Below are 26,495 nucleotides of genomic sequence, written 5' to 3' on the forward strand. Positions count from 1 at the left end.
ATTCTTGGGCTTGCCGCAAATTCTCCTGGGTTAGGTGTGTGAGTGTGTGGAGTTTTGCACGCAGGTCAATAACATATTGAATTTCATTTTTACTTGGTGAAAGTCCCTCCTCCCAATTTTCTCGCAGCACGTCTAAAATGCCGCACGGCTTATGCCCATATAACAATTCAAACAGGGAGAACCCCGTGGAGGCTTGTAGGACCTCTCGCACTGCGAACAACAAGGGTTCGAGCCATTTATCTCAATTACATGTGTCCTCGCTTACGAATTTCTTAATTATATTTTTGAGGGTGCGATTCAATCGTTTGACTAAACCGTCCATTTGTGGGTGATAAACACTGGTGCGGATCGGCTTAATACCCAATAACCCATAAAGTTCATTCAGTGTTCGTGACATAAACAAGGTGCCTTGTTCAGTCAGAATCTCTTTGGGGATTCCAACTCGGGAGATGACGCGGAAGACCGCTTCTGCAATACTGCGTGCTGAGATATTGCGAAGAGGCACTGCTTCCAGGTATCACGTTGCATAGCCCACTAGAACTAGTATAAAGTGGTACCCTCGTGTTGACCGATCTAATGGCCTGACGAGATCCATCCCAATCCTTTCGAACGGGGTCTCGATTAATGGGAGAGGGCGCAAAGGCACTTTTGGAATGGCCGCTGGATTTACTAACTGGCATTCGCGGCACGCCGTACACCACCTACGGACATCGCCGCGAATCCCTGGCCAATAGAACTGGGCCATTATTTAAAGGCATAGAATAGCTCCTATCAGAAATGCACACAAAAGGAACAAAGGTATCACTTTCATTATTTTTTAAAATTATGATTATTGTTAGAAGTATCTAACAATATCCAGCCACTGGGGTTGCATAAGCATACTCTCAGTGCCGGTCCCAAGCCTGGATAAATTAGAGAGGGTTGTGTCAGGAAGGGCATCCAGTGTAAAACTGTGCCAAATCTAACATGCAGAATGAAAAGAGAAATACCATACCGGATCGGTCGGGGCCTGGGTTAACAATGACTGCCTCTGGTACTGTTGGTCAACAGGGTGCTGGTGGAAAGTATGCTACTGTTGCGTCAAAACAAAGAAGGAGAAAGAGAGGGGGGAGGCGTGTTAGGAGAGAGCGTGAAATATGGAAGGGAAGGAGCTTCGAATTGAGGGTAGGAACACTGAATGTGGGAACACTGACTGGCAGAGTGAGAGAGTTAGCAGGTATGATGGAAAGAAGGAAGTTGGACATTTTGTGTGTGCAGGAGACGAGGTTGAAAGGAAGCAAGGCCAAGAACATTGGAGGTGGATGCAAGTTGTTTTATTATGGAGTGGATGGAAAGAGAAATGGTGTTGGTATTGTTTTGAGGGGAGAGTTGGTCAAAAGTGTGATTGATGTGAAGAGGGTGTCAGATAGAGTGATAGGCATGAAGTTGGAGATTCAAGGAGTGGTAATCAATGTTGTGTGTGCATATGCCCCACAGGTTGGATGTGAGAATGAAGAGAAAGAGTCTTTCTGGGAAAAGATGGATGAAGTGGTAGAAAGTATACTGAGGGATGAGCATGTGTTGATAGGAGCAGATTTCAATTGACATGTTGGTGAGGGAAACAAAGGAGATGAGGGTGTGATGGGCAGATATGGTGTAAGACAGAAAAATGTGGAAGGGCAAATGGTGGTTGATTTTTCAAAGAGGATGAATTTGGCAATAGTCAATACATACTTCGAGAAGAAAGAGCAGCACAGGGTGACGTTTAAGAGTGGAGGAAGATCTACACAGGTGGACTACATACTCTGCAGAAGGGGTAACCTGAAGGAGATTGGAGACTGTAAAGTGATGGCAGGGGAGAGTGTAGCTAGACAACTTCGAGTGGTCGTGTGTAGGATGAGCTTGAAAGTGAAAAAGAGGAAGCATGAAATAGTGGAGCCGAAGATTAAGTGGTGGAAACTAAAAGAGATTGATCATCAGAAGGAGTTTAGGGAAGAAATGAGACTAGCATTGAGTGGTAATGGAAGTCTGACAGAAGATTGGGATACTACTGCTATACTAGTAAGAGAGGCAGCAAGGAAGGTGCTAGGGTGGTCACCGGGAAGGAGGAAGCAAGACAAGGAGACATGGTGGTGGAACAAAGAAGTGCAGGAAATTATAAAAGTGAAGAGGCTAGCAAAGAAGAATTGGGATGATCAGAGAGATGAGGAAAGCAGGCAGTTATACAGAGAGATGAGACAGAAGACAAAAGGAGTGGTAGCAAAGGTGAAAGCAGATGCATACCAGGAGTTGTACAAAAGACTGGAGACCAAAGAAGGAGAGAATGACCTGTACGGACTAGCTAGGCAGAGAAACAGGGAAGCAAGGGATGTACAGCAGGTAAGAGTGATGAAAGATGTAAATGGAAATGCGCTGACAAACTAGCGCTATGTTCACACTGCAAGGCTTAATGCTCAATTCCGATTTTTTTGTGAAATCCGATTTTTTTGTGAGGTCGTTCACATTAACAAATATATGCGACTTGTATGTGATCCTCAGTATGAACGAAAAGCGACCTAAAAGTGTTCCGCATGCGCATTGCAGGATACGACGACGTCACACGCAGTGAGCATGGCCAGTGTTTACGGAAGTAAAACCGCCCGGTTGCGGTATGACTCATCCAATCTAGCTTGAATAGCTGTATCTCCCCAAATGGAAATCAGCTCCCTAACCTCTGCGTCCTTCCATTGAGAAGATTCAGAACCTTCACAGCCCGAAGCGTCCCTCGCACTGATGTCATGCGCAGGGGCGCAGATACGTTTTTTGAACTGGGAGGGACAAAAAACTGGGGGGGACAAAGCTGCCAGCAAACCAACCCCAACCCCGATATGCCTGTCAAACTTGTTGTTAGTAACCATAGCAACCAAGCTCGAGCTTGCAACCTGTGCAGTCTGCGCAGCTCAACCAACCGAATATCAGTCTTTGTTTTGTTTTATGTGAGTTGTTGCAACTATGTATACACTGCTGTGCACCTCAATAAACCGAATGGTAATTAGTCTTTTGATTTTTCCGTGAGGTTTGCCTTATGCAAAGAAAGACAGCATAGACGTTTTTTCCTCCCTATAAGTGGGGGGGACCGAACGAGGTGAATTTAAATCTGGGTGGGACGAGTCCCACCCTCTATCTGCGCCCGTGATTATGCGCCATGTTATTGTAACTTTTTTGAGAGACTCGCCGCCTACTTCAGCGCAGAATAGTGACGTTTGTGGCTTGTTGATGACGTGTAAGTCGGATGAATGTGACCTGGCGGTTCAGACTGAAGTCGCATATGAAAAGAGCGGATAGGAATCGGAATTAGGACCACATACCCAAACGGCCTGGGTCGGATTTGAAAAAATTGGATCTGTGTCGTTCATATTGTCAATAAAAGATCGGATACAGGTCACATATGGGCGAAAAGATCGGATTTGAGTCACTTCAGCCTGCAGTGTGAACGTAGCCAAAGAGTCTATTAAGAAGGTGGAAAGAGTACTTTAAGGATTTATTAAATGAGGAGAATCCAAGGCAGAAAAGGTCAGATTTGTTGGAGACAGCAAATCAGGAAGCAGAGTTGGTTAGTAAGGATGAGATGAGGGTAACCATGAAAAGAATGAAGACTGGGAAAGCAGTCAGACCAGATGGTATCCCGATTAAGGCTTGGAGATGTTTGGGTGAGATGGCTGTGGAGTTCCTAATGAGATTGTTTAATAAGATCCTAGAGAATGAGAAAATGCCAAATGAATGGAGAAAGAGTGTGCTAGTCCCAATATACAAGAATTAGGGAAATGTACAGAGCTGCAGTAATTACAGAGGGATAAAATTGATGAGCCACACCATGAAGTTATGGGAAATGGTATTGGAGGTGAGATTGAGAAGAGAGGTAGCAATCTGTGAGCAGCAGTACGGGTTTATGCCAAGGAAGAGCACGTCGGATGTCATTTTTGCTTTAAGAATGTTAATGGAGAAGTACAGGAAGGCCAGAGAAAGCTACAGTATGTTGTGTGCTTGTAGACCTGGAGAAGGCATACGATAGAGTGCCAAGAGACGAGTTATGGTATTGTATGAGAAAGTGTGGAGTGAATGAGAAGTATATCAGAGTGGTGCAAGACATGTATGAGAAGAGTGAAACAGCAGTGAGGTGTGCAGTTGGAATGACTGAATGGTTCAAAGTGAAGGTGGGACTTCATCAAGGATCTGCTTTGAGTCCTTTCTTGTTTGCCATAGTGATAGATAGCTTGATGGATGAAGTGAGGCAAGAGTCATCATGGAACATGATGTTTGCGGATGATATTGTGATATGTGGCAAAAGTAGAAAGGAGGTTGAGCTGGGTTTGGAGAGTTGGAGGTATGCATTGGAATGAAGAGGAATGAAGGTGAGCAGTAGCAAAACAGAATACATGTGCATCAATGAGAATAGGGATGAGAGTGTAGTGAAGATGCAAGGAGTAGACATAAAGAAAGTTGGTGAATTCAAGTACCTGGGGTCAACTGTGCAGGAAAATGGGGGCTGTGATAGTGATGTGAGAAAGAGAGTGCAGGCAGGGTGGAGCAGTTGGAGAAGGATTTTGGGAGTAATTTGTGATAGGAAAATCCCAGCAAAAGTGAAAGGTAAGATGTATAAGACAGTAGTAAGACCAGCTGTGATGTATGGATTGGAGACAGTACCCTTAACGAAGAGACAGGAGGCAAAGTTGGAGGTGGTGGAGTTGAGGAAGTTAAGGTTTATGATGGGAGTGACAAGGTTGGACAGGATAAGGAACGAGTACATCAGAGGGACAGCACATGTGGAGAGCTTGGGAATTAAACTAAGAGAGATGAGACTGAGATGGTATGGGCACATCCTGAGAAGAGATGCAGAGCATGTTGGAAGGAGAATGTTGAGGATGGAGCTGCCAGGCACACGAAAATGAGGAAGGCCAAAGAGGAGATACATGGATGTGGTGAGAGAGGACATGAAAGTGGCAGGTGTGGTAGAGAAGGATGTGGAAGACAGGGAGCAATGGAGATGAAAGATCTGCTGTGGTGGCCACTAATCGGGAGCAGCCAAAAGAAGAAGATCGTTAGAAGTAATAGAACTTTTTTTTTTCATTTAAGATACTTACCAATCAAATTATTAGGAACCCCACTGAACCTCATTCCCATTAATTTCATTCTAAAACTGGATAAAATGCATTCTGAGATCCTTTTCTGCTTACTATAGTTGAAAAGAATGCTTATTTGAGTTACTGCAGCCTTCCTGTCAGCTCAGACCAGGCTGTCTATTCTCCTCTGACATATCTTACCAACAGTGTACTTACACTCATAGAACTGCTGGTCACTGGGTGTTTTTCCCCACCATTCTGTGTAAATTCCACAGACTGTCGTGCATGAGATCAGCAGTTTCTAAAATACTCAAACCATTTTGTCTGTCACCAACAACCATGCCACAGATTATGTCACTGAGATCATATTTTCTCTGTGGGTGGTAAAAGAGAGCAACTGGACTTGCTTGAAGATTCTTGAAGACATTTCACCTCTCATCCAAAAGGCTTCTTCAGTTCTGTCTGACTAATAGGGAGTATCAGGTATTTATCCAATGAAATATACTGGAATGTTGTGTTTGTAGAAGATCCTCCTGAGTTTCTCAGATAGACCAGAAATGTAGGGAATGACAATGTTCTTGTGTTTGTTCCTGTTATCTTCCTTGTCTATTATGTTCCTTTTTCTGCTCTTGAAGAAAGCCCAGTTGGGATACCCACAGTTCTGAAGTGCTTTTTTGATGTGATTTTGCTCCTTCTCTTTTCCCTCTACCATTGTAGGAATGTTCTGAGCCCTGTGTTGCAAGGTCCTAATGACCCCCAATTTGTGTTCCAGTGAGTGGTGTGAGTCGAAGAGTAGGTACTGGTCTGTGTGCGTAGGTTTCCGGTAGACCTCGATGCTAAGGCTTCTGTCTTGTCTAATGTGTACATCACAATCCAAGAAGGCTAGATTATTCCAACTGACGTCCTCCCGAGTGAAATTGATGTTGATATCCACTGCACTGATGTGCTTAGAGAAGGCTTCCACCTCAGGGGTTTTGATTTTAACCCAGGTGTCATCCACATATCTGAACCAGTGGCTGGGAGATAAAAAAAGTGGTCAAAACTTTATGTTCCACTTCCTCCATGTATAGATTGGCCACAATATAGGACAGCAGTCATCAAAGTTAAAGATGACTCATTCCCTTTATATTTTAAGCAAAATCAATTTTTTATTTTCATCTTTTACATTTTCAAAATGACAAAAAAGGAAAAGGGCCCGAAGCAAAAGTTTGGGCACCCTGCATGGTTAGTACCTAGTAGTTAGTACCCCCTTTGGCAAGTATCACAGCTTGTAAACACTTTTTGTAGCCAGCTAATGATCTTTCAGTTCTTACCTGGGGCATTTTCACACACTCGTCCTTGCAAAAGGCTTCCAGTTCTACAAATTTCTTGGGCTGTCTTGCATGCACTGCTCTTTTGAGATCTATCCACAGATTTTCAATGATGTTTAGGTCAGGGGACTGTGAGGGCCATGGCAAAACCTTCAGCTTGTGCCTCTTGAGGTATTCCATTGTAGATTTTGAGGTGTGTTTTGGATCATCGTCTTATTGTAGGACCCATTCTCTTTTTAACGTCAACTTTTTTACAGATGGTGTGATGTTTGCTTCCAGAATTTGCTGGTATTTATTCGAATCCATGCTTCCCTCGACCAATGAAATGTGCCCTGTGCCACTGGCTGCAATACAACCCCAAAGCATGATCGATCCACACCCATGCTTCAGTGTTCGAGAGGTGTTCTTTTCCTGGAGTTTGGCACCCTTTTTTCTCCAAACATACCTTTGCACATTGTGGCCAAAAAGTTCTATTTTGATTTCATCAGTCCACAGGACTGGTTTCCAAAATGCATCAGGTTTATTTAGATGTTCATTTGCAAACTTCAGGTGCTGAATTTTGTGGCTAGGACACAGGAAAGGTTTTCTTCTGATGACTCTCCCATGAAGGTCATATTTGTTCAGGTGTCGCTGCATAGTAGAACAATGCACCACCACTCCAGGGTCTGCTAAATCTTTCTGAAGGTCTTTTGCAGTCAAACAAGATTTTTTATTTGCCTTTCTGGCAATCCAATGAGCAGTTCTTTCAGAAAGTTTTCTTCATCTTCCAGACCTCACCTTGATCTCCACTGTTTCTGTTAACTGCCATTTCTTAATAACATTACAATCTGAGGAAACAGCTACCTGGAAACATTTGCTACGTTCTTGTAGCCTTCTCCTGCTTTGTGAGCATCAATTATTTTATTATTCAGAGTGCGAGGGAGTTGCTTAGAGGAGCCCATGGCTGTTGATTTTAGGGACAAGTTTGAGGAGTCAGAGAATTTATACAGCTTTGAAATCTGCATCATCTGACCTTTCCTAATGAAGAATTTGAACAAGCCACAGCTCAATAAGCTAATTAAGGTCTGGAACCTTGGTAAAAGTTACCTGAGAACTCAAATGTATTGGGGTGCCCAAACTTTCACATGGTGCTCCTTTTCTTTTTTTGCTCTCCAATTGTACAAAACAAAAATAAGGCACAAATCTTGCAGAAAATGCTGGAAAGAAATGTGTTGTCTTTACCTTTATGCCTTTTGGTGATCAGTTCATCTTCTGCTCACTTAACTATTCACAGTAACAGACATATTCAGTAAGGGTGCCCAAACTTTTGCATGCCACTGTACATCCCTGGCCTTCCATGCTTTCATGGAAGAGCCAGCCGGAGGAACTCACTGAACTATTAAGTAGGAACCAAGTTAAACCAAGATAAAATACTGTGAGACAAGCTGAAGCTTCACAGATTGCTACTTGGGGTAACATAGTAAGTTTATACAGAGAGCCTGAGCAGCTATGCAATAACATTTACTATTCATTTATCATTTATTATTTATCACTATCATTTAACATTTATTCATTTATCTAATGCAGTTTGAATGAATGGGACAGGTCAGGCTGGATGGCACTGCCTCCAGGCACAGTTGGTGAAATTCTGAAATTCAAAGAGGGACAAGAATCGGCCATGGTTGTCAAAGCCTGGAATATGGGCTGTTTGAATGATGAAATTATCTAATGCAGAGGACCATGTGAGGTTCATCATGAATCTATAATAATGGAACTGAGGAGTGCCCTTGTTAATGATGTTTACAGCTGCTGCCTCATTGTCACAAAAACAGGATTTTCTTCTTAACAAGTGTTTGCCCCACAGAAGATGAGTTATACAATTGGTTAGATTCCATTAGAGCAAGTGGAAGAAGTGTCAGCTGACAAGGATGACAATTCTTTTAGCCATGCATCAGCAAACCGCTGATTATTGAACCCCCTCCCCCCCCAACCAATGGAAGGGGCTGCATCTGCGAACAACTTAATTGCTAATGGAGATTCCAGGTTTTCATTATAGAAGAATAAGATATTGTTTCATTTATCCTACAGAAGGAGTCCAGAAATGGAATTCAGAGCTGCAGTCTGTATCCAAGCTCACCCTATCGTGGAGTTCTCTACATATTTAGAGAGGCCAAAAACCCTGGATACAAAAGAGCATCCCTGGGGAATAATGCGCATGGCTTAATTAAGATGCCCAAACATAGAAACAATTCCCTTTTGAAATTGCCTCCTGCACTTCTTGTGACCTCTCTGAAATTATTTGATTTTTCCAAGAGGCAGTGAAGCTTTTCACTATTCAATTCTGGGGAGAAAAACATAGTGTGGAGACAGTGGTTAGTCTGAGCCTCACTCATCCACTTATTCTGGAAACAGATTGGCTGGCACTTAAAACATTAATAGAACAGTTAGTGGGTCCTGGAGTCGCATGTAACAGGGGAATCCTGCCGTAATGTTAACTGGGAAGGCAGTCCCAGGGCCGGCCACATCAGCTCCATGTCATAATGACACAGAGAGGGGTGAGAGCTCTCGTATCTCTCTGGGGAATCCCTTAGGGGATTTCCCATTGGAGCAGACATGTGACGAGTCTGTAGGGATGGATTGCCATGCCATAGCCATAGTAACCATTTATGAACCATCTTCTCCCTTTCACTGTACAGCATTGAACACACCAATCCCTGTACTTGACGCCATGTTCTATCTCCGCCCATTTGTCTGATTCCCTGTAATGGTATTGGATACAGAGATGATACCGGATACCAAATAGAGTGACATCACAACTGTGCTTTAAACCTGTGGCAGAATCGAAATTCCTTCTCTTTGGCGGTGGGTTTCCATGCGTGAAAGAGACATCGTGCATCTGTGCTACAGGAGAACAAAGGACAAAGAACGAGCTATTGATACCGGACCTTTAGCCAAAGTTCAATGTATTTGATCTTCGCATAGTTGCAGTAATAACTGAACCAGTCAGTTACTGCAGCCCACACAGTATTTTAAAGAGAAAAGGCGACTGGATCCCTTTTCCCTTTCGTAATGTTGACGAACTACAAACAAGATTCCTTCCAGATCATTGGACAACCGATGGGACACTGAAGATCTTCAGCTGACAAGCTGTGAAAGTAAAAGGAACAGAACTGTTTTCTCCTTGGACCTGCACTCCACGCTGTCTTTGGATAACAGACGGCGCACTTTCAGTCGCCAAGCAAGAGCAATCTCAAATAAGGCTGGCATCTGGGCAATTGTTAGTCTTAGTTGTGGCTAGTTAATGTGAAGAGTGTTGTTTATTTGAATTCATTCATGGTTTAAATGTACGCATTTTGATTCACATGAAAGTCGGTCTTAGACCATGTGTTGTTTGATTTGCTTTGTTTACTATCTGTATTTAGTTAGATTGCGCATGTGTTCTCTCTCTCTCTCTCTTTTTAACTCCCTCTGTTGCACTACACCCCTCAACATTGGGATTTCAGGAGTAGCTAAGGGTTGAGTAGAAGTTGGGTTTAAGGCCTAGCCGAGACTAGTTTTTAAACTACAGATCTTTTGTCTCTCTCTCCCTTGTGCACTCTCCTTGTTGCCCATCCCCTTTTAGGTGAGGCCGAGCACAAGGCTCACACATTCCATTCACATACTCACACACATACTCACACACTCTCACACAGACACACATAAACACGTGATTTTCCTCTCACATTTTAACATCCACTCACCCCTACACTGTAAACTTGCATATAGCTTATTACTTCTGATCACCATTAGTGCCTTAGTTATCATCATATACACTAATGATGTACTAATTACCTGTATACCGACATTTATATTGAATTATTCCTTGGCTGCTATTGTTGCTATATCTGATCAGTATTAGTTTGCTAATTCGTGTCAGCTATTTCAATAAATGGTATCTTTGGAATAAACTGTGTCCTGTCTATTGCTACAACATTCACTGAGTGCCAACCTCTGCCAAACAAGTATTCTAATTGCCTTCGCTCATTTGGTTGTTATATGAATGTTATAGAGCTAGAGTAAACATATTACATTAAAGCTACAATGCTCACTAAACTATAGCAACATCACCACTAAGTTATTCCATTGATTTTAATAGTTTAGCTATAAACTATTAGACACTTGAATTAATGATTAATGAATTTATGAGACTGATCCCTTTTTACATGAGACTGATTTGATAAGCCTATTGCACCTACAAGTCTCTGAGGCATGCTTTTGACCAAGTGAAAGTAATTGATGGCCAACCCCTCCAAACTAACTCTCCTTTCTGTATTTCTGTATTATTAAGGATAGGCTATATTGAGTGATGCAGTACACTCAAACCAAGGAAGAGATAACAGATAACTGGTCCCGAAGAGCTGTAGGGAACTTTTATTCCATACGGCTTATTGTAATCCTATGGCTGGGCACTTGGGACAGGATAAAACACTGAATCATCTCATGGCCCATTTGTATTGGCCAGGGATTCATGCCGATGTCCACAGGTGGTGTACGGCTTGTCGTGAATGCATTCTGGTGAATCCAGAGGTGGCACTAAAAGCACTGTTACACCCATTAAAGTTAATGGAGATCCCCTTTGAAAAAATTGCCATTGATCTCAATGGACCATTAGATTGATCTGTATGCAGGTATCAATTTGTGTTAGTCATAGTGGCTTATGCAATGCAATACCTGGAAGCAGTGCCTCTTTGCAATATCTCAGCATGCAGTGTTGCGGAGGCACTCTTCTGCATTATCTCCCGAGTCAGGATTCCGAGTACTACATTTCGAATTGCTGTAAGGGCACAAGCCCCGTGGTGTCTTAGACATCATTAGAGAAAATTGGGTGCAGGAGCCTTCTCGAAGCAGAAATCAAATTCAATACATTCTTGACCTGAGAGCAAAACTCCATGCACTGAGCCACATAACCCAGGACAATTTGCTATAGGCCCAAGAATGTCAATCTCACCTGTACAACAGAGGGATACAGCTAAGGGAATTTGCACCGGGAGATAAAGTCCTCATTTTACTGCCCACCTCAAGCACAAAATTACTTGCCAAGTGGCAAGGGCCCTTTGAGGTTACATAGCAAATTGGGGAGGTCAACTATGAGGTCAATCATCCAGATAGGGGCGACATGTCAAATTTACCACCTCAATCTCCTGAAACCATGGAGAGAGGAGGTTCCTGTGGCTCTGGTGATGGTAGTTCCAGAGAGGGTGGAGCTGGGATCAGAGGTAAGTCTAAAAAGTGTGGGCCAATTCATCCCGGTCCACTGCAGAGAGCATCTCTCGCCATCCCAGAGAGCACAAGTAATTAGGTTGCAGGAAGAGTTCTGTGATGTGTTCTTGCCCCTCCCTGGTGACACTGACCACATAGAACACCACATTGAGACTCCCCCAGGGGTGGTGGTGTGCAGCCACCTATATCGGCTCTGCAAGCACAAGGGAACTGTGGTTCAGGATGAACTCCAGGCTATGCTTAAGATCGGAGTAATTGAGGAGTTGCACAGCGACTGGAGCAGCCTGGTGGTCTTGGTTCCCAAGACCAATGGGTCAGTCCGGTTCTGTGTGGCCTATAGGAAAGTCAATGCAGTGTCTAAATTTGATGCATATCTGATGCCTCACATTGATGAACTGCTCGATTGGTTAGGTGCGGCTCACTTTTACTTGACACTGGATTTAACAAAGGGATATTGGCAGATCCCCTTGACTCCATTATCCTGTGAGAAAACAGCCTTTTCCACTCCATTTGGTATATACCAATTTGTCTCCCTTCCTTTTGAGTTGTTTAGCACTCCAATAACATTTCAGCATCTCATGGACTGAATTCTCCATCCCCTCGATGCATATGTGGTAGCCTATCTAGATGACATAATCATCTACAGTAATGATTGGGAGTGGCATTTACAACACCTCAGGGTGGTCCTGAGGTTGCTGAGGTGTGCTGGGCTCACAGCAAATCTGAAAATGTGTGCAATTGGACAGGTGGAAGTGCGATATCTGGGCTTTCACTTCGATCATGGGCAGGTGCATCCCCAAACTGATAAGACTGTAGCAATTGTGGCCTGCCCAAGACCCAAGACCAAAAAGGGGGTGAGGAAGTTCCTGGGGCTGGGTGGCTACTGTAGGCAGTTTGTGTCTAACTTTTCGGCTGTCACCAGCCCGCTGAATGGCTTCACTAAAAAGTGTATGCCAGATCCAGTCCAGTGGACAGAGCTGTGCAAACGGGCTTTTGCTCAGGTAAAAGTGGTTTTGTGTGGGGGCTCACTGTTGAATTCTCCCGACTTTTATCTCCATTTTCTTTTGCAGACTGACATATCAGATAGAGGGCTGGGGGCCATTTTGTCCCAGGTGGTGGAGGTGGAGGAGCATCCAGTGCTGTACATTGGCTGTAAGCTCTCCAGGCAAGAGTCGAAGTACAGTACCATGGAAAAGGAGTGTCTGGCAATCAAGTGGGCAGTCCTCACTCTCTGGTACTACCTGCTTGGACATCCATTCACCCTCTGTTCTGACTGTGCCCTGCTCTAGTGGCTCCACCACATGAAGGATGCCAACATGCAGATCACTTGTTGGTAGCTGGCTCTTTAAACCTATAAATTTGAGGTGGTCCACATGCCAGGGGCACAGATGGTAGTGGCGGATTACCTCTCCCAGCAGGGGAGGACCTGAGCTGGGTGGTATGTGGCAGTGGGGGTGTGGTCAAGCATCGGCTGTGAATGTCGATAAGTCAGGTTGAACCAGTAGGTAACATGTGACGAGGTGCACATACTGACTGTCTATAAACGTGTGTCTCTGTGTGTCTTTTAGACAGCCAGGAATAAAAGAGATAGCTATGACACCCTGTCACGTGCACACACGCATGTGTCTGTGTGCACAGTGTGTCTACAGAGTAGGAAAAGTCACTGAGAAGAGTTAATAAAGTCAAAGCATACCTTGAATTACAGTGCCTGCTTCCAGTCCCTCATTGACTACTCCCACAAAGTTGTTACAAACCCCAATTCCAAAAAAGATGCAGTACTGTGAAACTCATCTCATCTCATTATCTCTAGCCACTTTATCTTGTTCTACAGGGTCGCAGGCAAGCTAGAGCCTATCCCAGCTGACTATGGGCGAAAGGTGGGGTACACCCTGGACAAGTCGCCAGGTCATCACAGGGCTGACACAGACAACCATTCACACTCACATTCACACCTACGGTCAATTTAGAGGTCACCAGTTAACCTAACCTGCATGTCTTTGGACTGTGGGGGAAACCAGAGCACCCAGAGGAAACCCACGTGGGGAGAACATGCAAACTCCACACAGAAAGGCCCTCGCTGACCACGGGGCTCGAACCTGGACCTTCTTGCTGTGAGGCAACAGCACTCACTACACCACCGTGCCACCCTGCTGTGAAACTATAAATAAAAATCAAATGTGATGATTCGCAAATCAAGGAAACCCTATGTTTCACTGAAAATAATACAAAAACAACATATGAAATGTTGAAACTGTGATTCTTTTTTAAAAAAATGTGTTGCTAAATTCAACATGAGCATATATTTTAAAAAAAACCAGTAAATTTTCTGTTTCAACATTTGATATGTTGTCTTTGCACATTTTACAGTGGAAATATAGGGTTTCCATGATTTGCAAATAATCACTGTAGCGGGTACAATGTGTGGGTGGAGCACAGAAGACGGCAGGACAGAGATCAGGATGCAAAAACCGGGTTTTATTGCCAAACTTTTCAGTCTAACATTCAACCCAATCACTCAGAGACTGACTCGCGCACACACAGACTGTAGTCTCCTCTCGGCAATGACTCCCCTCCGCTCTCACTCTCCCTCCTTAAATAGGGCGCGGTTTACTGGGGAGAACACACACAAAACATAGGTTAATTACACTCAGGTGTAGCGATTCTGCCACTTACCTTCCCCAACTCCGCCCTCCTGTCACAGACCGGCGCTTGACCACACCCCCGCTGCCACAATCACATTCTGTTTTTATTTACATTTTACACAGCTTCCCAACTTTTTTTTTGGAATTGGGACTGTAGTTTAGAAATTTTACCAGAAAATGTATGCTGAAAGTTGGTAGCAAGGACAGAGAGACAGTTTCTGGGGGGCATGCTGGTATGGTTATTATTATTTTTTTAAAGTTTGTTTCATCAAATGAGAGAGAGAGAGAGAGAGAGAGAGAGAAGAAAAAAAACTATACACCTCACCCACTTCAGGTTTAAGCCATATCAAGAAACAGATGTGAATATTTGTTTTGAATTTGATTTCTTATCTGTGGAAGGTGATAGCATTTTTTTTTCTTTGCACCAGGCTTTTTTCCATTGTTCCCAATGCATACTTGGAGAAAAAGCACTCCGAACTGCTCCTTTTTAGGCAACCAATCATACAGTGGTTAGAGTGTTGACATGTTTCAAAATATTGTTGTCATTGAAACAAAACCAACTTGCAGCATGGGAGCACCTTTTTGATGAAGCACTGGGATGAAGCACCCCCTAGTGCCCTGCTAGCATGTTTCTGCTAAAACAAACAAACAAACAAACAAACAAACAAACAACAACATGTTTTCTAGACGCATGCCCTTAGTGTCTCAAGCTCAAGAGAGAAAATGAAATGAAAATGAAGCTGATTTTACCTACAGTTCTATTTATTTTTAGTTCGTGTTGCATTAATCATTGTGGTTTTATTTAATTTTTGTGATTTTTTTTTTAAAAACTGTCAATTTTATTTTTATTTCAGTTAACAAGTTCCATGAAATAGCTTGACGGTGCAGCTTGGACACATTGTCAGTGATGAACCCAGGGTCATTGGGTGTTTCGGGTCTTACATCATCAGACACCCTCACCTGGGTGACCCAACCGGGGATGATCAGTCCCCGGTTTGTGTCCAAGCAGCGCGCTACTCCATGTATCTCCCCTTTTGATCCACAGCCACCTTGAGGGCTTTTCGGCAGCCTCACTGATGTTTTTGGTGGCTCATCTTTCTAGAAACCCTCTGATGCCAAGGAGCCTGAATGCCCGGTGCACAGACTGCCCTAGAAAACCCCTGCAGCCCACCTCGATTGGCTCACAGCGGGCCCTCCAGCCACTATCTCTGCAGGCCTCTACCAGCTCCAGGTATTTGGCCTTCTTGCGTTCATAGGCCTCCTCCATCCGGTCTTCCCAGGGGACTGTAAGCTCCAGCAGCACTACTTGCTTTGTGGACTCAGATGTTAAGACCAAGTCTGGCCTGAGTAACATCCTTGCAATGCACTCTGGGAACTTCAGCTGCGTCCCAAGGTCCACTTTCAACTGCCAGTCATGGGCTGTGGCTAGTAGCCCAGTCGAGACCTTGTGTGTCGCCTGAGGTTTCTCCCCTGCCCTAATGAAGGTGATGTTGTGCCTTGATGGGAGCTGATGTTTCCTTTGCTGAATTCCAGTGCAGATGGCATCAGCTACTGTCTTCAGCACCTGGTCATGGTGCCAGGTGTACCTCCCCTCTCCCAGGGCTTTAGGGCAGCAGCTTAGGATGTGCTCTAGGGAGCCTAGTCCCAGGCACAGTGGACATGCTGGTGTTTCTGCTAGCCCCCAGCAATGCAGTTTGGATGGGCTTGGGATGACATCATACACCAACTGGATCAGAAACTTGAGTCTTGCTGGCTCTGACTTCCAAAGCTCTGTCCAAGTGATCTTCCATGCAGATGCATTATTCCAATTAGTCCAAGCTCCTTGCTGGCGCATGGCCATGGTCCTGCTGTGGCATTCCTCCTCCACCTCTGCACAGGTCTCGCCCTGGACCATCTGATGTATCTCTTTCCCCTGGGCTTTTTCGTAGCATGGTCTTGTGTAGCTACCAAGCCCAGCCCGTCCGACTGCCACCGAGCCAACCAAGATGCCATGCCTCAGCCTCGCTTCAGCCTGTTCGACTGCCTCCTGAGCCTTCCACTTCCTTCCAGTTCTGACGGTGATACCTGCGGAGGAGACTCTGTTGTTGGCTGAGTCTCTGTAAAGTAGCACCTCCCTGACTCTGGTGATTTTGAACTCCTCTGTCAGACCAGTAAAAGGAAGCTGCAGCTTGTTGGTGTGCCCATAAAGGCAATGCTGCTTAGGCTCCTCAGTAGGCCCAGCCACCTGCGCAGGTATTAGCTGATGTTGCGCTCGAAGCCCTCCACAATGGTTATTGGGACTTCGTATATCAACAGCGGCCACAGTAGTATCAGCAGGATACCATGTTGATATATCCATGCCTTGAACTTTCCTGGGAGACCTGACTTATCCACTGCTGATAGCCAGATTTTCAGCTTCACATGCATTGACTGGACTGCTGCCTTGTCTCTCAGGGTGCTGTCAAAGATCTTCCCCAGGCTCTTGACAAGCTTCTCCATCACTGATGGAATGAGGACTCCATCCAAGTTGAAGCGGTACTTTTCCACCACTCTACCTTTCCTCAGGACCAGAGACCTGGATTTGGCTGGCTTGAACATCATTCTCGCCCATGTGATGATCCTTTCCAGTCCACGTAGGAGCCAGCGGCATCCTGTCACTGCTGTTGCTGTGACCATCAGGTCATCCATGAAGGCTCAAATTGGAGGTTGGCAAATGCCCGACCTGGACAGGGGGCCCCTACATTCCACTTCTGCTGCTTTGACCATCATGTTCATCGCTAGGGCAAACAGCACCACTGATATGGTGCAACCAGTGATGATGCCTTTCTCTAATCAATGCCATGCTGATGTTGTTGTCCCAGAGGTGAATCTCAGACTAAAACTGCTGTAATAGTCCCAAATGAGTTCATTGATCTTCTCTGGTACATGGTATGTTGTCAAAGCTGTTGACACAAGCTTGTGTGGAATGGATCCGTAGGCATTGGCAAGGTCAAGGCAAATAACTACTAGATCCCCTCGGTTTTCTCTTGCCTCCCTTATCAACTGAGTGACCACTCCTGTGTGTTCTAAACAGCCTGGCATGCCTGGAACTCCTCCCTTCTGCACTGTTGTTTCAATATAGGAATTCCTCAGGAGGTACTCAGCCGATTAGCAAGAATCTTGAAAAAGATCTTGCCTTCCACGCTGAGCAGGGAGATGGTACGAAACTGTTAGATGTTGCTTGCATTCTCCTCCTTAGGTATCCAGACACCTTCAGCATATCGCCACTGCTTGGCTATCTTCCCCCTCTGCCATACTACCTTGATGAGTCTCCACAGTCTCTCAAGGAGTCTCAGACAACGTTTATAGACTTTGTATGGCACTCCACTCGGCCCTGGGGCTGCACTGGTCTGAGCAGCTCTCACTGTGTCCCTGACTTCTGCCAGGGTGGGCTCTTTGATGTTGAACAGGGTGGAGGGTTCTGGTGGTGTAATCAGCTCTCTGAAGGGGGGCAGATCTTCCTCTCTCCTGCTGTCACTGTATGTGTCACAGAGGTGTTGATTCATCTCCTCTTCTGGGCAGGCCAGGGTCCCGTTCCACTTCTGCCCTAGCAGCTGTTTAGTAAATCCAAATGGATTTGCTATGAAGGCAGGGTGCTTGCGAGCCCTCTCTCTGCCCCTATTCCTGTGGCACTCAGCACGTCGGAGGGAGATAAGCTTCTGTCTTAAGATGTTCCAGAGCTCTGTAAGGGCTGGTCTTTCCTCCTTGCTTGCCTTCCTGTATTGCTGTTTTAGGGCCTTCAGTTCTTTCCTGAGCTGGGAGATCTTGGTCTCAAGCCGGTTTGGCCTGGCGGTGTTCTTGGCCTTTGGTTATTTGATGCCAAATCTCTCAGCACCAATGCTGATGATCAGGGAAGACATCAGCTGGAGTCGCTGATCGACTCTCCCCCCAGACACTACTTCTAGGGTAGCATTAACGTCTTCATCCAACTGGTGCCACTCAGTCTCCTTGTGTGCGGCAGGCCATAAGATCTGGCGATGTTCCAATGGTTTGCTAGGGGCAGCATGTAGAGTGTGGAGGTTCTGGACATTGTGGGGTTGCTCCAGGTCCTGCTCCTCCTCCATCTCACCAGGGTCAATGCTAGACATTGGCTCTGTGCGTTGCTCAACTTGCTTCCTCCTTGTGCAGCCCATCCTGGCCTGGTGGATCCTCAGGCCTCTCAGGTTCTTACAGACCTTGCCATAGAAACAGGTTGCTCTTGTTGTTGATAACCCATTGCTCATGTCTTGTACCCTGAAGTCTGTCCATTTGGGCTGCTCATCCCCCCCCCCCCCCCCCCCCCGGGCATCCCTAGGGGTATCTTTCCTTGGGACTTTCTGTAGCTTAGTGTAGGGGCTCCCTCATGGGAGCTGCAGCTCGGGATGCTAACACTCACTGCCCTGGTTGCCATCTCTCTGTGCTGTCCACTGTCTCTCCAGTCGTCACTGCACTATTCATGGTTGTCATCCAGCCTTTCCTGGAAGTCACTGGCAGGCCAGTAATGATAGTTCCATGAAACACCTTGATGGTGCAGCTTGGACACATCCTCTAAATTTGACGCATATCTGATGCCTCACATTGATGAACTGCTCGATCGGTTAGGTGTGGCTCACTTTTACTTGACACTGGATTTAACAAAGGGATATTGGCAGATCCCCTTGACTCCATTATCCTGCAAGAAAACAGCCTTTTCCACTCTGTTTGGTATACACCAATTTGTCTCCCTTCCTTTTGAGTTGTTTGGCACTCCAATGACATTTCAGCATCTCATGGACTGAATTCTCCATCCCCACAATGCATATTTTGTAGCCGATCTAGATGGCATAATCATCTATAGTAATGATTAGGAGTGGCATTTACAACACCTCAGGGCGGTCCTGAGATTGCTGAGGTGTGCTGGGCTCACAGCAAATCTGAAAAAGTGTGCAATTGGACAGGTGGAAGTGCGATATCTGGGCTTTCACTTCGATCATGGGCAGGTGCATCCCCAAATTGATAAGACTGCAGCAATTGTGGCCTGCCCAAGACCCAAGACCAAAAAGGGGGTGAGGAAGTTCCTGGGGCTGGCTGGCTACTGTAGGCAGTTTGTGTCTAACTTTTCGGCTGTCACCAGCCCGCTGACTGGTCTCACTAAAAAGGGTATGCCAGATCCAGTCCAGTGGACAGAGTTGTGTGAACGGGCTTTTGCTCAGGTAAAAGCGGTTTTGTGTGGGGGACTCACTGTTGAATTCTCCCGACTTTTCTCTCCATTTTCTTTTGCAGACTGACACATCAGATAGAGGGCTAGGGGCCATTTTGTCCCAGGTGGTGGAGGTGGAGGAGCATCCAGTGCTGTACATCAGCTGTAAGCTCTCCAGGCAAGAGTCGAAGTACAGTACCATGAAAAAGGAGTGTCTGGCAATCAAGTGGGCAGTCCTCACTCTCTGGTACTACCTGCTTGGACACCCATTCACCCTCTGTTCTGACTGTGCCCTGCTCCAGTGGCTCCACCACATGAAGGATGCCAACATGATCACTTGTCTGGCTCTTTAACCCCTATAAATTTGAGGTGGTCCATAGGCCAGGGGCACAGATGGTAGTGGCGGATTACCTCTCCCAGCAGGGGAGGACCTGAGCCGGGTGGTATGTGGCAGCGGGGGTGTGGTCAAGCATCGGCTGTGAATGTTGAGAAGTCAGGTTGAACCAGTAGGTAACATGTGACGAGGTGCACATACTGGCTGTAATGTGTGTGTCTGTGTGTCTTTCAGACAGCCAGGAATAAGAGAGACAGCAGTGATACCCTGTCACGCGCACGCATGTATGTGTCTGTGTGCACAGTGTGTCTACAGAGTAGGAAAAGTCACTTAAAAGCATTAATAAAGTCAAAGCATACCCTGAATTACAGCACATCTACAGAGTAGGAAAAGTCACTGAAAAGCGTTAATAAAGTCAAAGCATACCTTGAATTACAGCGCCTGCTTCCAGTCCATCATTGACTACTCCCACAAAGTTGTTACAAACCCCAATTCCAAAAAAGTTGCAGCACTGTGAAACTATAAATAAAAATCAAATGTGATGCTTCACAAATCATGGAAACCCTATGTTTTAATGAAAATAATACAAAGACAACATATGAAATGTTGAATCTGTGATTTAAAAAAAAAAATTGTGTTGCTGGTATTAAATTCAACATGAGCATATATTTAAAAAAAACCCAGCAAATTTTCTGTTTCAACATTTGATATGTTGTCTTTGTACATTTTTCAGTGGAAATATAGGGTTTCCATGATTTGCAAATAATCACATTCTGTTTTTATTTACATTTTACACAGCTTCCCAACTTTGTTTTGGAATTGGGACTGTATTTTAGAAATTTTACCAGAAAATGTATGATGAAAGTTGGTAACAAGGACAGAGAGACAGTTTCTGGGGGGCATGGTGGTATGGTTATTATTTTTTTTAAAGTTTGTTTCATCAAATGAGAGAGAGAGAGAGAGAGAGAGAGAGAGAGAGAGAGAGAAGAAAAAAACTATACACCTCACCCACTTCAGGTTTAAACCATATCAAGAAACAGATGTGAATATTTGTTTTGAATTTGATTTCTTATTTCTGGAAGGTAATAGCGTTTTTTTTTTCTCTGCACCAGGCTTTTTTCCATTGGTCCCAATGCATACTTGGAGAAAAAGCACTCCGAACTGCTCCTTTTTAGGCAACCAATCATACAGTGGTTAGAGTTTTGACATGTTTCAAAATATTGTTGTCACTGAAACAAAACCAACTTGCAGCATGGGAGCACTTTTTTGATGAAGCACTGAGTTGAAGCGCTCCCTAGTGCCCTGCTAGCGTGTTTCTGCTAAAACAAACAAACAAACAAACAAACAAACAAACAAAAATGTTTTCTAGACACGTCCTTAGTGTCTCAAGCTCAAGAGAGAAAGTGAAATGAAAATGAAGCTGATTTTACCTACAGTTCTATTTATTTTTAGTTTGTGTTGCATTATTCATTGTGGTTTTATTTAGTTTTTGTGATTTTTTTTTAAAACTGTCAATTTTATTTTTATTTCAGTTAACAAAATTATTTTTTCACTACTAGTTTTACTTTTAATACTAGTTTTAATTAACTATATTAACCTTGGTTGAGATGTGATGTACTAGGCTTATGTAGCTATCAAAAAATCTGTTTAACCCAAAATCTGCTCTTCCCTAGAATTTCTGTACTTATGGGTCACATCAGGTTCCTACTCATCTTGCTTTTAATCCTGGCCTCAGTCATGGCCATTTCTGGCTGTTACTGTGATCATTATCCATGGAGTCCATGGTCTTATTGCACCAAGACTTGTGACCAGGGAACTCAGGAACGTACCAGGTATGGTTTATTCAACATTTCATCTTTAACTTGAACTTTATCATGCTGGTTTTCTTGAAAAGAGCATTGACTGTTTTGCAGAAATGTCCAGTATGATGAGCACTGGTACAAGGCCAATTGTGGCCAGCTATGCCAGACACATGAGCGCCAGATATGTAATGTGGATCGGTGTCCCATAAACTGTGAACTGACTGAGTTTGGACCCTGGTCAGAGTGTTCACCCTGTGCCAAAAAAATGGTAAGTAAAAATCAATAGTGCAAGCTCTCTCTCTCTCTCTCTCTCATTTACATTTCCAGTATAAACTTATCCCCATTTTTTCATGTCTTCATGTTGTTTATTTAACAGTTCAGAACCAAGTCTGTCCTCAGACCAGCTCAGTTTGGGGGACAGGACTGCAGTGATCCTCTGACTGAAGAAAGACTTTGTCATCCTTCTAAAGAATGTGCAATTGAAAAGGACCACTGCAAGGACAAATTCACCTGTGATAATGGTACTTACCTGTTAGTGCACACTTACTGCCAGCTTTATTCCCAAATTGGACAGTTGAAGATTGGGAAAAGACTGGGCAATGTTTTCTAATCTTCAACTGTCCAGTTTCGGTGACCATGTACCCACTGTAGCCTCAGATTGGTGTTCTTAACTGACAGGAGTGGAACTGAGTATGGTCTTCTGCTTTTATAGATCAAGGTTCAGTGTGTTGTGGATTCTGAGATACTTTTGTGCTCACCATGGTTGTAAAGAATGGTTATTTGAGTTAGTGTAGACTTCTTTTTAGTCCAAACCAATTTGGATATTCTCCTTAGACCTCTCTCATCAACAAGGCATTTCTGCTCACAGAACTTATTCTCACTGGATTTTTTTTTCTAGTAGGTTTTGATCTGTCTGTACTGAAGAAAGTTGAATTGACAAAGTATGATCTAGAAATATAGACCTCTGTCGCCTAGGAGATTCTGCCTCACGGATCCAGGAGCAAAAGTCATTGATGCAGACACAGCTGTTCAGTGATGTTTCTCAGTTTCTTGAAAGACAAACATGAGTATATATCCACATTTAAGAGTGTGTTGTACCTAAATGACTGGAAGATGTGATTTAAGAAGCTGAGTTGTCTGTGTGTGACAGAGTGCATCAACGGGTGACAAAGCACTACATCACTGATCAGGATAGCCTTATGAATACAGAGAGTAGTTGTGTGAGCAAAGATAAGTTTCAAGGATTTAACTGGAGCTAGCTAAAACCATAAGCAAGCAAACTGGCCAAAACTAGTTGCAGGCATGCCAAGCAGATATCTCTATCAATGCCCTCTTAGATCCTGAAAGGATCTGATGCATGCTTGCTCACACCGGACTTTCCTCATCTTTATGTTCAAAGTCTTGCAATGGTACAGCTTTATAAGTGGCATTCACAAGTCATACCAGCATACAAGTCATAAGTGATTGTTATGAGAAAGCTAATACAAAAATGATCATGTGTGTATGTGAAAAAGTGAGATGAGAAGAGGTCCCCTAAGGACTTCTTGATTGCTGGAATGCTCCTTTCAAACAGTGAGAAGTCAACAGGGATGAATGAATGAGGGCACTTTTTCAGATGACTTGCATGTATCCACTGTGGCTGGGAGTCAGTGAGGACAGCTGCTCTCGTCAGCTGTTCTCATTCAGGCTGTGCACTAATACTTGATCACCTAGAAGAAATGGGTGAGTAGACTTTTCTGCAGGCAGAGGGAGAGACACAGGGACATCACCATGTACACCATTCAATTTCTCAATCAAAGCTTAAGTAATAGATGACAATCACATCCAGATCATCTGTAAATGAAACACCAGGGTGACTTTTGGTCCAAAGGGCTGGGAATGGTCTGCCCATAATTACTTTAAAAGGAGACAATTTGTATCTTAAATTGGGAGTTATTCTAATTTCGCAAAGGATGGACAGTAGAAAGTCAAGTTGGCCTCAGTAGCCTGAGTCTGTAGAAAAGCTATATCTAGGCTGTCAAGAGACAAAGAAAAATGAGAAAATATTGAATAAATGGGTGATTCAAAAACATATGGGCAAGATTTGCCCTCTTTGGCTGCCCACTTAGCAATTTGGTTTGCTAAGCGCTTCGCACTGGCCTCCAACGAGTCACCAGAGTCATAACCTTTGGTTTTGATGGACAGTTGCTACCTCTGCCAAGGAGGTTATGTTTTCGGTAGCGTTGGTTTGTTTGTTTGTTGGTTTGTCTTTTAGCAACATTACGGAAAAAGTTATGAATGGATTGCTCTGAAAATTTTTCCAGAGGTGTGACTGAGCACAAGTAACAATCCATTAAATTTTGGTGGTGATCCGGATCACCTTCTGGATCCCAGATTTTTTTAAAGGATTCTTGGCAGAGGTCTGCGCTCTCCAAGTGCTTTTCTAGTTTAGGCAGGAAACATGCTTCCAAAATGTGATAAGGCATGTGATATAGACTTACTATAAGCGGCTTTAAAGTCAAGCAAAACCCAAAAATAAAATGCCATTTGCTGATCACAGCAAGGGCCCTAATGTGCCCCACCACACGTTTAAATTAAAAATAAAATTTTATAACAATTTATCCATTTTAAAAGTTATGATATTATTAAAAATAGGCTTACCTAGGTGCAACCATTTGCACTGAAACCAGACATCCACCTGTGATGTAACTGGCACACTAGAATGCCATTTACCTTAGTAACACAGACCTATCAAATAAAGGCTTCCAATTCTTATATTTATTTAAAAAAAAAACATACCCGGGTGCCTGCTACTGTGATCTCTCTCTCTCTCTGTGTGTGCATGTGTTTTGACTGCTTCAGATGGGTTGAATTCAGAGACAGAACTTCACTGTGCTGTAATGTATGTGACAAACAAAGGCTACTAATTCTAAAAATCTAACCAGAAGTTTTCTGTAACCACGTGAATTCTACTGGCAACAAAATACACGAATCAACAGTCTTCACTTTCATGAAGTCTGGATCTCACTCGGCTAGATAACACATACACAGTACTGACACAGATACTAGTAAAGAGAAGAGGCAAGAAGAGAAGAAGCCAAGAAGCCTTTATTTGTCATACGTACACTCAAGCACAGACTTAAGCACACAGTGAAATTTAACCTCTACATTTAACCCATCTGAAGCAGTGAACACACACATGCACACATACAAGTGAGCAATACGCACAGACACATACCCAGAGCACTCGGCAGCTATGCTACAGTGCCCGGGGAGCTGTTGGGGGTTAGGTGCCCTTGCTCAAAGGCACTTCAGCCCAACCTCAGGCCATGGCTGCCCCATGTTAACCTAACTGCATGTCTTTGAACTGTGGGGGAAACCGGAGCACCTGGAGGAAACCCATACAGACACAAGGAGAACATGCAGACTCCATGCAAAAAGGCCCCTGTTGGCCGCTGGGCTCGAACCCAGAACCTTCTTGCTGTGAGGCAACAGCGCTACATTGCTGTGCTGCCCAACAATTTATGTTGTCATAGCAATATGTTTCTTGCTGTCTAAAAAGAGCACTTTTCTCAGTGAATAAAAATACCAAAAATATGTCATAAAAATACAAAGAAAATTTTAATTAAAAAAACCCCCTCAACAATCCCCAATCTGTTCAGACAGCAAGTCCTTCATCTCTTTGCTGGAGAGTGTGTTTGACCATTCAGTGAGTGGGAGAGAGGCTGCACAACGTCTCATCACACTCAAGCAAGGTCGATGTTCAGTGGTGGATTATACCATTGAGTTCCGGACTTTAGCGACAGAGTCACTGGAAAGGCGAGGCCCTTCTCACCACCTTCTACCGCTGCCTTGTGGACGATATTAAAGATGAGTTGGTCAGTTGCGATTGGGGTAATTCTGTGGAGGAGCTTATCGCCATGGCCATCCGTCTGGATCTACGCAGGCAATAACGCTGTTGAGAGAGAGGCTGAGGGGACCCTGCTCTTAAACACCTTTGGGATTTGATTTCCCCTCCTCTAGCCTCCCAGGAAGACATTGAGCATTGGAAGAGGAGCAGGAGCCCATGCAGCTGGGTCGTTCCCATTTTTTCTGGGAGGAAAGGTATCTGTACTGCAGCGCAACTGAACATCTCTGTGCTCAATGTCCCGAGCTCCTGGGAAAAGTCAACACTTGCTAGAGTGCGGAGAGCTCTGGTGAGTGGAGCAATTACTTCCCTTACTCACTCATCCTGATTGGTGCTGCCCATTTCCTTGAGCTGGCAGTCAACTCAAGAGCTTAAGACTAGACTTCTTGCCTTTATTGATTCAGGAACTGCAGAAAATTTCCTTGATATTAATCTAGCCCAACAGTTCAACATACTGTTTGAAGAGTGTGAAGTTGCCCTTAAGGTTCAAGCCATTGATGGTCACCCCATTGGACCAGGGAGATTGCAATATTGTACTAGTCCTTTAAAAATGACTATGGCAGACTCCCATACTAAGATAATGCGGTTCTTCTTAATCGAGACCCCTAACGATCCTGTTGTCTTAGGTTAACCTTGGCTACAAGTCCACAAACCACAGTTCTCATGGGGGAAAGGTGAGCTGCTCAACTGGGGCCTTGCTTGTGAAACCTCCTGCTTCCTGGATCCCATCACCATTAACTCTTTTGGCATACTTCAGAACACTGAGACCAAGTCTGTTGTGCCCTCACCCTCTACAACCTCACACATACTTCCTGACCTTTCCAAGCTCTTTCTAGATTACCATGATCTAACAGAGGTTTTCAGCAAGACTAAGGCTTCCACCTTGCCCTCTCATCATTCATATGACTGTGCAATTGAGCTTCTGCCAGGCACCATGCCCCCTAGAGGAAGGCTGTACTCATTATAGGCACCAGAGAATAAAGCTATGGAAGAATACATCCAGGAGGCCCTGAGCAATAAATTCATCCA

The 26,495-nt window shown here is 44.3% G+C and overlaps 1 protein-coding gene across 1 annotated transcript in view; it reads left to right on the forward strand.

Annotated features, from left to right (window-relative positions):
- Positions 1-26,495, forward strand: part of c6 (complement component 6) — a 194,797-nt gene that overhangs the window by 41,640 nt on the left and 126,662 nt on the right. The window contains exons 5-8 of the mRNA XM_060934862.1: positions 3,759-3,784; positions 21,514-21,610; positions 21,692-21,848; positions 21,957-22,101. Coding sequence (XP_060790845.1) covers positions 3,759-3,784; positions 21,514-21,610; positions 21,692-21,848; positions 21,957-22,101 — 425 coding nt within the window. The remainder of the gene's footprint in view (positions 1-3,758; positions 3,785-21,513; positions 21,611-21,691; positions 21,849-21,956; positions 22,102-26,495) is intronic.

This window comes from Neoarius graeffei, chromosome 12 (assembly GCF_027579695.1).
Source record: "Neoarius graeffei isolate fNeoGra1 chromosome 12, fNeoGra1.pri, whole genome shotgun sequence".
NCBI classification, from domain to species: Eukaryota; Metazoa; Chordata; class Actinopteri; order Siluriformes; family Ariidae; genus Neoarius; species Neoarius graeffei.